Genomic DNA, 12,222 nt, shown 5'->3' on the forward strand with positions numbered 1-12,222 from the left:
TTATTTTACTATTACTTTCTGTTTTTCTGGAGGGTCATCGATGTTCCAACAGAAACCTATGTAAATATAGATGGCCATCCAAGACGTAAAATACTACGTCCAGTTAATTATAGCCCTGTTTAAGAAAATAATCCAGCCAGAACCGTGAGGTACAACCACACATGGCAAATATCAAAATAACCATAGTCTGGGGCTTTTACCTAAGGTGGTTGTTAATGCTATCATGGTAACACAAGACCTAAAGACGTTGACAGATTTACCCCCCAAAAAACAGATGGGAAAATGGAGCTGTTCTGGTTCTACGCTTTTGCCAGACGTACTGTTGAGGTAAAGATTGTTGTTCCTTTGTGAAGCATTAAATCTAGGTATCAATGGGGGTTTATAGGTCAACGGCAGCAAGTCATATGTTTGGCCTCCCGACCGACAATTGAAATGGAAACATTGACAACATTTCTTATAAAGTAAACACCTATACATCTACACTTCTTTGAGATCTCGAATTGATGACATCTACTTTACGAAAACGTCTTTGCCGCTTTCAGGTTCCTAAATCAACACGCTACATCAAGACTCAAACGTTAAGTGCAACAGTTTGTCCTTCAGTTATATTGCAGCTGAATCTGTCTGCTTACAACGTTCGCTTTGAAAAAAATAACAGAGAGCTGTAGTAATGAACTTAATTGAAGTCAAAGTTGCTGCTTTGTTTATACAACAAGTCCCTTGGAGGTAGAGACTTCTGGGACTGAGCTGCCATGCTTGACCAATCACCGCAGAGTGAGTGTGGTTAAAGTAAACAATATTTGATCTCCAGAAAAACAAAGTGTTTTCAGTGTAAATATTTTAAAGAAAAGAGAGTTTTGTTCAAACAGACACATACTGATTAGTACAATAGAGGTCCAATATCTATTTACACTTAAATCAACACATTAGTTGCCCTTTTAACCCTTGAGTTATAGTTTAAAATTAATAATAAAACTATATTTTTGTTTTGGGGCCTTTGGGTCACCTTGACCCTGAGATACAACAAGGATTAAGTCAAAAAAAGACAAATTGACACATGAATACTTGCTTCGATTCTGATTATTCTATTGTATACAGATTGGAAAAGTAGTTTGTCAATAGCGAGTTTGAGTTTAGATTGTAGTCATTATGCATTTATTATTATTATCGTCTCATTGGAGTTTCCTCCACTGTGATAAATCCCAGGATGAACACGACTTACAGTGAAGTTATATCTGCGGTCACTTATAATGCTTTGTAATACGTGTACATCCATCACAGGGTGTTTTTGTATTTGAATAAATTGTTGGTCTGGTGGACAGTCTCCAGACCACCTGAGTTATATTAAAGTGCAGACTCACCTCCAGATGGCAGTTCATGACCTGCCCCCCACTTTCATTTCAGAAATAGAGCAGAATTCTTTCTGGAGCTTGTTTATGTAATTTGAAATGACATCAAAGGGGTTGAGTGGTCACACTGAGCAGGAAAAAAAGGATGGAGAAATGAAGGAGGTGGGGTGTCAGGAGCACTAATCAAACATCACATTATCACACTGTTGTTGTTTATCTGCAGTAAAAAGTGAGGTCCGCACACTGAGATGTAGCTGGGTTTCACTTTCATCAATAAAGAGGTTGATGTGCATTAATACAAAAACTAATTCACGGTCACAGCTTTCGCAGCATGACCTAGTGTTGTCAAGCTATTTCCATTTGTTGTACCATTAACCTCAAAGATAATCAAGATCCAAACATTGCACGATGCACAGATTTTTACTGTTTTCTTTCTTTAAGAGTTGCAAGTCTCATCACTTGTCATGAACCCCCGTTAGATCATGTGCTAAGTAGTAGCAGGTGATCATAAAGGAAAGAGGGCGAAGGGTCAACCTACATGTGATGCTTTTTCAGAATACAGAGGACATGGAAACCATTGTCCCAGCTCCAGTCCATCATCGAGTCCACAAAATCAAAAACACCAGAAGGTATCCAACCACAAAGAATCCTCAGTCTCCCCTTGAACAACCATCAACTATAGCAATGGTGTTTATCTTTATGACTGCTGTTTTACAAGCTGACAAAAAACAGATCCAATGATTGATAAGAGCCATAAATTATGAGGCCAACACTTCAGCTGCAAACCCTCACACAACCGACTGAGAGCACCTAAACACACCAGACTTTGATTTAAACTTCGGGTACACACCTCTGTCCAAGAAACCTGGACCACGAGGGAATACTCTGTTTGCGGTGTAGGGTTTTTAAATGAGGGACATGTGTGGAACGCCAGGTATGGTGGCCCGACATATTCGATCGGAAAATGTAATCTGGCCGCCAAGAGCTGAAAATATGTATAATTTGCTCAAATATTAATATAATGTGTAGTGTGTCACCTTCACTGCTTGTCAATACCTGAACCTAACAGAATATAGTATTCATGTCAGTGATTAATCCGAAAAAAAAAGGGTATTTGAAAGTAAATTAATCCACGTTCTATAAAGCGTGGTGAGAGGGGGATGCTAATATTAGCCTTCGATAATGAACAGGGAAGGTCTTCCCATTCTGTTTAGCCTACTTTATATTAAAATTATGGTCCCTTCAGTGATTCAGATTGACAGCACTGGGTTATGACAACTGGACTTCTGTATAGACCAGGCCTCTACGAAAAGGATTGGGGTCCATTATTTAATCATATATTTTCCTTCTTTCCATCTGTCTTTTATGTTTGCACTTACGATCCATCAAAGTAATTAAACTTTTTCAAAATCAAGTCATTTATATTACCCTTGTTTGTTAGTGTTTTCTAAAGGTACCCATCATGCTTTGCTATTTTTATTTATATTATTATCCCTATCCACAATTGTATATAATGTGGCCCTTAAGAAAAATAATAGAGGAGGATGAAGAAGCATCTTCCTCACGATAACAAAAAGTAATAATGTCGGTGAATCAAGAACAAGTTTAATTTTATTTTTCATCATTCTTCATGTATTATTAAAGAAAGAATGGTGATTATTAAATACTTGTGGTTGCAGAGGAAGTTTGTTCAACGAGGAATTCAAGATTTAATGAAAAATATTCCGGACAAAATGATAAGATGGCTTCTTAAGCCGCTTCAGGATATGAAGGTAAAATAGAATTATTAGGAAAACAGCCTTTGGTTATTTATTTTTAATACAGCAGATGGTTTCAACAGAAAATGTTACTGAGGGTAAAGAAATGTCAAGATGCGGGATATTGCATACAGGACTTTGTACTGAATGCTTCTTGAGGTTCAGCTATTTTGGGTTCGTAATAACAGTATATGAAGCAACCCAACATAGTCCTGCCAGTTTTAGCTCCGGGGTTTCCCCTTCAGTTGCAGAATGACAGTGTTATTACAATTCTTTAATGGCTGGGAAGCTTGTATTTGTTGTTGAATGTATATACAGCAGGTTTCAAGATGGAGAAGTGGGGAGCAGCCAGAGCAGGAAGGTCCAAGAGGCAAGAGGTGCCTCATGATGCCTAGATGCACCGGCTCTACTTTGAGTGTCTCGCAAATCACTTTGCTCCTTAACTAATCTCAAAAGAAGACCCCATGATCTTGTTCTTTCGGTCACTACCCAGAGTCCATGATCATAGTTACAGGACAGTCCACCCTTTTCTGACTAAGAACAACAGTCTTGGAATTACAACCTCATTTTCAATCCGGCCACTTCACATGTGGCTGTTAATCTACCCAGAAAGTGCTGAAGGTCCTGTCACAAGGAAGCTAACAACATACATACATGTTTTACTGTAACTCTAAATAGGAACTAGGGGTGTAAGAAAATACAGATATAACGATATATCAAGATTTTATTTTCCTGATACTGTATCGATAGTCAATAGCGCTTTATGGATATATATATTTAAAGAAATCTGGGCATGTAGACCAGCTTGTCTTCCTCCACAAAAATCTTGAGTTAAAACAAATAAAGCACTGAGACATAATGAATTTTCAGTTTGAGACTGTAAATGCAGTTCATTATGCATTGTCACTATTACTATTGTTATTTTGAGAAGCACTCACCTAAAAGCACTTTCACATCCAGTTAGAGAAAGTTCAGTATATGTTTATTTATTTTTTGTAAAAGCTAGAAAAAGTGCTGTTGACGTTATAATGTTAAGCATGTAATAGCATTAAATGATTCCTATGTTATGATGGCTTTTGTACAATTAAATTCTTCAAGAAACAATATATTGTTGTTTCTACAGTATGGCAACATATCGTAAAACATCATATCATCACACATGTACTGCGATACACAGCCTTAATAGGAACCGATTACTCCGAAAACAATCCCAACCCTTAGTCCACATGAGTGAAGTTTGAATTTTGGGTGAACTATGGGTTTTCTGAGCTGTTGTGCTGCCATGGTCACATAATGACTCACACTGATAAGGAGCTTTCAGGTGTTTCTAATCCTCAAGGGTTTAAACAGTTTAAACCCTTAAAAAACCCCAAAAGAAGGTGAAAAACAAACACTCCAAAAAAAAGCAATTTAAACTCATCCTGTCATCTCTCGGAAGTGGCAGCAAAGCGGATCACATAAACTGAAAAAAAAAACAGGGCGTGTGTTTTTATTGGACTGGCGCAATGTAAACAAAGCAAGTCATTCCCCAGACAAGTCCATTTCTCTTCCTTCAATTTTAGCTTCAACAAAACATCTGCCCTTCGGTCTCCATGCGAGCCGGAAAACAACACAATATTTGAAACTGGTTTCACAACATCAAGGCAGAGCCACAAACGTTCATCTCTATTCGCCACACTTTAATCTTAGGCTCACACAACCATAATTAGGTCTGCGGTGCTGCCGTCCACTGTGGACAGCCGTGGACGGGGAGAAGAAAAAAAAGGGCTGCCACTCGCTCCTCCCCCCACGCCCCGTCTTCCCCACTCCGCTTTGAGGACTCTAATTGGTTCCAGATGCATTCTCTCACGACTGCCCTCCACGACCGAAGTTGCAACATGAAAGAAAAAGTTTCACAAAAAAACTCGAGGTAGACACATTAAAAAATGAATGGAATGAAGGAAGTGGCAGCCGTTGGTTTCCTCGACCGCGAAGGTAGACGTGAGTTCCCCCCGTGCGTCGGCAGAGACTTAAATTCGCTGTCAGACATGTGGTAAACAATGTGCACACCAAATGACGATCTAAAAACTTCCTCTCATGTTCTGGGCAGATGTGCGAGCGGAAAAATAACGGTACAAAGTGATATTTAGCCGGAGCAAATCCACATCCTGAGCCCATGTGGACCCGACATCAAAGAGCAACAGCAGGTTTTGAGCCATTTTTAACCCGACCATCAGCCCCCTTTACATAACACGCGTGGTAGAAGTGACGCAGGGCTCCCAAATGATAGGAGAAAAAAAAGCAGGGAAAACATTGTGACAAATGGCCCAGGAACGTAACAACAAGATCACAGTTGACTCACAGACTATCAGCAAATGGGAAAGCAACACCAGACACACCTTGATGCTGCTTTCATCCATTATCACCGACTTGTGAAAACATCATCAGACCCCCAGGTCAGCATGCATTTAAATTGAGGGTTGAATCTAAACAAATGATCTCAGCAACACAACTGTTGTTTTCCTTGCGCAACAAATGTTCTACTTTTGAGTTATTTCCAGTTGTTATTAGTTCAGTTTAGTTATATTTCTGCATCGTATTGGAAAATCATTTGAATTTGTGGCAGTTAAAATAAAATAAGTTGTGACTCATATTATAGCTATTTTGTAGCATAATCTTTATAGTCTTTAACACAGTGACAAATCAGTTTATCTGAAAATGTGACTTCTTTTTTTCTTCCTTAAATGATATACTCCATGTTTCCATGTCATCATAATAGTAGAAGCAATATATGTTAGTATATGGTTTTACAGTATATATATATGTTTTTACAGTATACTTTTCTTCTTTATATATATATATATATAATATATATACAGTATATATTACATTCACAATATTATTGATGAAAATGACTATATTGCAGGTACGTTTAATATAATATAGTGTTTAACTTGATGTCAGAATAAGAAAGACACATTGTAGAGTGACTGAGCCAAATTCTTATTTTAAATGATTTCTATTATATGTGAATTTATGTATCTAGTTAATGTACTGCACTATTTGTAGTGTATATACTAATGTAAAATGTTATATATTACATAGAGGGTTCATTTTAGTTATTTTTTATTAATAATAATAAATTAAATAGATTGTATTAATCCCTCTGGAGATCTTCTTTGGGAAATTTGGTTCCAGTTCACAGAAAGTTTCATGAAAACAGAACAAGAACAAAGTGCAAACCAAATAACTAAGTGCAAGTATAAAGATAAAAATAAAGAACATAGATGAATAATATTTATATTAAATCGTTTATTCAAATGTCTTGAGTAATAATTAAATATTTTAACAATATAATAATGTATAAAATATGTTGTGCATTTAAATTTGAATAAATAACTATTATGGAAATTATAAAATATGTTAATACTGTTGAGTTATTAATAGAAGAATTCGTAATAACAGTAGGTTATAGTGTTTAACATAGATTGTCAATAACGTGGTTGTTAAGACATTTATGACATAAATATATAGATGTTTTTATATTTAACAATCTTATAATGTAATTGTTGTAATAGTAATTCAAGTAGTATGTATTGATGTCCTTTCTTTTTTAACAAATATACTTAATTTCCTTAAACATAGAGTAGAAGAAGTATAAAATAAGAACAACGAATGAATACTAATAATATTATGAGATACTGTTTACTTCAGATTTACACAGGTGATGTCTAAAAAGCTTGTTGTATAACTTTGTTCATTTGAATCTATTGTTTTCTACATCCTTAATAAAGCTTTAAGATTCAAATACAGATTTCACATGCAGCGTCCGCAGCTCTGTTTCCTTCCTGCTCTCCACTACTTCTTTTCCTACATTCAAACTGATACAGTGAGAAAACAGTTATAACAGACGAGGTGAAGTTTAAAGAAAACTACAAACAAACAAACGAATGTTACTTTTTTTTTTTTTTTTAATCGGTCGCAGCAATGGAAGCGTCTTATTTCCTTTGATCCTGGTCGCGTGCGGTAAAGCTGATGGAACAACTACACGGATTAGATAAACTAACACTAAGTTACACACAATAATAAACTAGTAACACAACTTCAACACGCTCGTGGAAGGAGAGGAGAGACTCCTGCTCACATTCACACGCAGAGGTTTGAGGGGTTTCCGTTATTTCACTCATATCTACTTCAAATAGCCAGTGGGCGTGGCCAGAGTCACCAAACTTGCCCTAAAGTTTATTCTTTTTTTTATTTAAAAAAGTATTTCTGCGTAAATACTTGTCAACAAATCCATTAAATCTCGTTTTTTACTTTGACAGGAAATACTTGTTTATTTTAGGTTCAGAAGGAAAAAAAAAGAAAAAAGCTAGCGGTCCCTGAGGATCCGCTGCTGTCACAAACCAAACTCTCCTGGATCTTCTGGTCATTTTTTAAAGATAGAATAAAGCTGACTCTGGACCCTCGTGAAGTCCAGGAGAAGTTGGAGTTGAAGGACACGAGCTGGACTCACCCTGAGCTGAGAGCGGCTGGATGGAAAAGTTTGCGGCGAACAGGAGCGCGACTATCTGCGAACACACACGCATCTTACTGACGTCTTGAAGTGCATCGTGGAGAAGAAGAAGTCTTGAAAAACACTGAGACACACTCCATGGACCTTTTTTTTCCTCCCTTTTCTCTCTCTCCCCACCTCTGTCTCCCTGGCCCTCCTCCCCTCTCCTCCCCCCTGTCCTGGGTGGGAGCGGGTGACACACTGCGCATGCTCGAAGGTGTTACTCGTGAGGTTCCCGAATCCCAACATTCTATTTTTTTTTAAAAGCTTTCAAAAACAAAAAAAAAGAAAATAATAGTGAATCCAACAGTCATTCCACAGAGATTTTTTTTTTTAGTTTATAAAATACCGTTCAAACTCTTTTCATGAATTTGTTTAATACATTCCTTAGTTTTAGTCTAATATAATTATAAGGATTTTTTTCATAAAAGGGTTTTTTTGGAACACACGTCTAATGTAAATACACGTCTAAATGTACTTAAAAAAAATTACCTGTGTGTTAAATATGTTTTTAATAAGTCATTTTCGATAAGTTACATACATTTGGTGAACAGTTGTATTTAAGTAGTTATTATTACAAAATCTTTACCAAATATTCAATAGAAATATTGATGAGAAAATGATAAAAATTAAAAATTAATTGGTTTCAAAACATGATATAGATGATCCTTGGAAGTCAATTTGATGCCCATCATAGTTGGAATTAAGGAGTTGTTAAATACACATTAAATACACATGGAATATTGCCAAAAAACATCAGTTTATAAGATTTCAAAGGGGAAATTGTAGTAATAGGTGTAATTACATTATGTGGGGGTCCTCCATTAAAGTAGGTAAGTAGTTTGTATTTATATAGCGCTTTTCCAGACCAGGGTCACAAAGCGCGTAAACAATCAAAACAATACTCAATAAAATATATACTTTAAAAGCCAAGATAATACCGAGAACAACACGGTGACATTGGGTGGCAATTGAAGTTGTAGTTAAGGAGTTATAAAGAACAGATTGAAATATTTCAGCCCTTTTTATCTATTGGAGGACGGTCCCTTAAACTCCATGTCACTGGCCGTCAGCATAGAGATTTGTGTATTTTATTAGGACAATACGACAGAATATTTTGGTCTTGTATAGTTAAAACAGCACGTAACTCGGTTTTACCTCTTATAAAGAGGTAAAATTTGTGGTATAAAAAGTTCTCAACGCGAGTTCTCAAGATTTTCTCTGCCACTCCTGAACTTCTATTTTTCATTTGACCTTTTTGTGTTCTACAAATACGTTTGGCATTATGCGGTTGGAGGTGAAAAAAATAATTATTTGAAGTGGAAACATGTGCCCTCAGACTTTGAATATGAATGTCTAACACTGAATTCTTACAGCATTAAAATAAGACTTGATATAAAAAATAAACATCACATCTGTAATGTAGGAAGAGGAGAAACAATTAACATTAAATTGTATTACACTGCATTTGTTGCACTGATTTTAATTACATTAATACTAATCATTTAGATTTAGATATATGTTTTCTTTTAATATTGTTTAACCACCCTTACATCTATTTATTCATAAAAACAAGTTTAATATCCGCTTATTGACGTTAGCCACTGCTGCGTGCAACGCAGTACATCAGTGTACCATGAGAGGGCAGCAGAACCAACTCTGCTTTTAACGCATGAAAACTTGACTTTACCGAACTGTTTGAGGAACTTTAAGAGCATTTAAAAAAGTAATGTATTTTAGTAGTTTTAGTAATTTTAAATGTTTTTTTAATTTTTTAATTTTTTTTGCTATACAAAAAAATAGTTTTGTTGCTGCAGTTGAATAAACATTAATAAATAAATATTAAATACTTTTGACCATGTAAAAATCTTATATAAGGAGAATATGTCAACACCTGTTGAAGCATCAGCGTACATAGATATTCTGGTATGTTTTTCTAAATGGTAAAGCGTAAGAATTCAATTGACTGGTGCATTCAGTTGTACTGTTGTTGTTCAACTTGTGGTTCTACATCATAGTTCTCTGCCATCTCCCAGAGCTTTGCTATTGGTTAATCGCAGAAGATGGCAGAAGAGGACACATTTTATTAATATCGATGTGGACATTTGTGAGTGTGGCGCCTAATAGAGAACGAGAATGTATCATGTTTCGTCTGTTTGTGCCTCTTTCACATTGCTTCAGAATGCAAGGCATGCTGGGTGATTCCACAGGTCAGCAGAGGGCGACGGAATGCGCTTCGAGCACATCCTTCCTCGTTTCTTCACGGCCATCAAATTTCCTAAAAGTTAGAAGAATTGAGGTATTAATTAATCAGTGTATCCCACCTTCCCCCAGAAGCATTCCCAGCGGTGTGAATGGAAGCTCCCTCTGATGCCAGACTGTGCCAGATGTTCTCAGCAGACCATCACCGCCAGGTGGGACCGTTATCCTTCCCCACCATCGGAGCTAGCTCACCACCAGGTGGTAAACAGTTGACAACTCCGCCCCTTTCTTTATCATTGTGTCTCAGACATGTGGTCACAAGTGGCAACAGAACTATACGGTCGAACTGCGGCCTAGGGTTTCCTACATTTCACCCACTTGCACCAGGGGAGCCGTTCCTTTACAATCATGCCCTCCCACGTCTCACTGTTGTTGCCTACCCGGGCGTTGCAGTCCTGCAGCAGCACGAGGGATTTCCCCAGTAGCAGAACTTTCCAGCACTTCCTTTTAGGTTTTAAAGGAGCCCAACGAGGGTGGATTATATGGAGAGTTGACAATCCATGTCCTTAGAGTTAGCTTCTGCTGCAAGTAATCAGATTTGCTTCCCAGCTTACATTGCAACCCTTTGGCCACACTTGTAGGCAATGGAAAGAATGTTTCATGGGTTGAGTCCGGATTGGTTCTATAGGTGCAGGCTAAGCCATCAGGCTCTCGCTCCTAATTTCTGCCCCCAGGCCTGGATCCAGTTCCCAGTGACCCATGTCCTGGCAAAGCAAACTGGGTACTATTTCTTTACATCATAGTGAGGTGTTTTTGAACTACCGTTTGTCTGGCTCCTCCCCCAGGACCTGTGTGTCTGAGCTGACCCAAAGGCAGAATGGGGGCATCCCAGAACTTATCTTTGTTCCCCTAACAACTCTTACCCTTCAGCATTTGATTGTTAATTGATTTTAAATTGTCTTGTTGTTGTAAGTTGCTATGTAGAAAGTGTAAGTGAATAAATGTTCTGTATATGTAATTAAGCCCCCCGGACATCACAGCTCCTAGGATCATCGGTACACACAAACCCCTCAACATTGGAAAACTAGTACCTCGGAGAGCGTCAACAGTCACAGTATATCATTGCCCACCCTTATTTTAACCATAATAAGGAACCAGAAGAACTTTGCCTGAAGCAGATGAATGATGACAAGCCCCACAATAAGGAATTAAGGATTCTAAGTTCACAATTTGGAGCACCCAGTGGTTTGCTTCCAATTTGTTGGAGAAACTTACCTTTCTGTGTTGAGTTTGTATTTTTTCACTGTGTTAGCATGGCTTTACTTCTAGCACTCTGGATCACTCCCACCGTCCAAAAAACAGTTTGATTAGAAAATTATGTGTAGGTGTGAGTGTGTTTAGGTTTTGTCTTTGTGCCTCCTGAGACAGACTACCAAACTTTTCAGGGTGTCCCCCACCTCTCAACCGAAGAAGCCTTCAACGAACCCTAAAAGAGATTTGGTGGAAGAAAATGGATATTCACAATTTAGCAGATACAAAAAATATGCCATTCTTAATTCAAGGAGGTATCTCCTAAAACGTATCCAAACTCACAAAGCTGGAATCATTTCAAACTGTTCAACAGTACTTTGTGGCTTTAAGATGCATTTTCTAGGTCAGTTGGGAATTTGTGAAGGTTTGTAAATTAATTATTTGTCAAACATTTTCATAATTGAAAAACAAAGAAGAAGTATTAAGAGTATTCTAGTAATGGCAAACAATATAACTATTATATGCTATACACGTAGAACTTTAAACATTACATTAACATTTGTAAACGGCAAAACAAATTATTTAAATCCAGCAGCACAGCTGTTATTATGTATTATCTATTTCATGTACATGGTGAGCAAACCAAAGTTAATATTGATTCACAATTCACAAAATAATCAAATGAAGCATTACTTTTAGCTGTAACTCTTCATAGATGTAATGAAGCAACATCTTAATGTTTCTTCACCTGGATTTACTCTGTTTAAACGAAAAATATATATATAATGATGGATAGAAATAGCATACTATGGTAGATATGTTGAAGCAGCACAACAGGACTCACAAGCAATGTTTGTTTTACTCTTTTTATCTACTTTAAGTGACAGATAAAAAAAGTGTGCAATACAATACAAATATACCTTTTTTTAGGTGAACAGTTAAGTTTTGGATTTGATTCAAACAACATTTTTTAGCATTAATAAAAATAATTTTCATGAATAAAATGAAAGATTATTTCAGCAGAAGCACATCCGTTATTATTTCACTTATTTTAAAACAAAGATCCCTCTGAAACGAAAGTTTATGTTTTTTAGGACTCTTTTTTCAATGTAGAAATAAAAACACTGAA

The 12,222-nt window shown here is 36.8% G+C and overlaps 1 protein-coding gene across 1 annotated transcript in view; it reads right to left on the reverse strand.

The window, feature by feature from the left end:
• reck (reversion-inducing-cysteine-rich protein with kazal motifs) overlaps window positions 1–7,765 on the reverse strand; it is a 54,307-nt gene extending 46,542 nt beyond the window's left edge. The window contains exon 1 of the mRNA XM_087789143.1: window positions 7,602–7,765. Coding sequence (XP_087645269.1) covers window positions 7,602–7,674 — 73 coding nt within the window. The 5' untranslated portion in view covers window positions 7,675–7,765. The remainder of the gene's footprint in view (window positions 1–7,601) is intronic.
• Window positions 7,766–12,222: the final 4,457 nt, after the last annotated feature.

Source organism: Callionymus lyra, chromosome 4, assembly GCF_982586985.1.
Source record: "Callionymus lyra chromosome 4, fCalLyr1.hap1.1, whole genome shotgun sequence".
NCBI classification, from domain to species: Eukaryota; Metazoa; Chordata; class Actinopteri; order Syngnathiformes; family Callionymidae; genus Callionymus; species Callionymus lyra.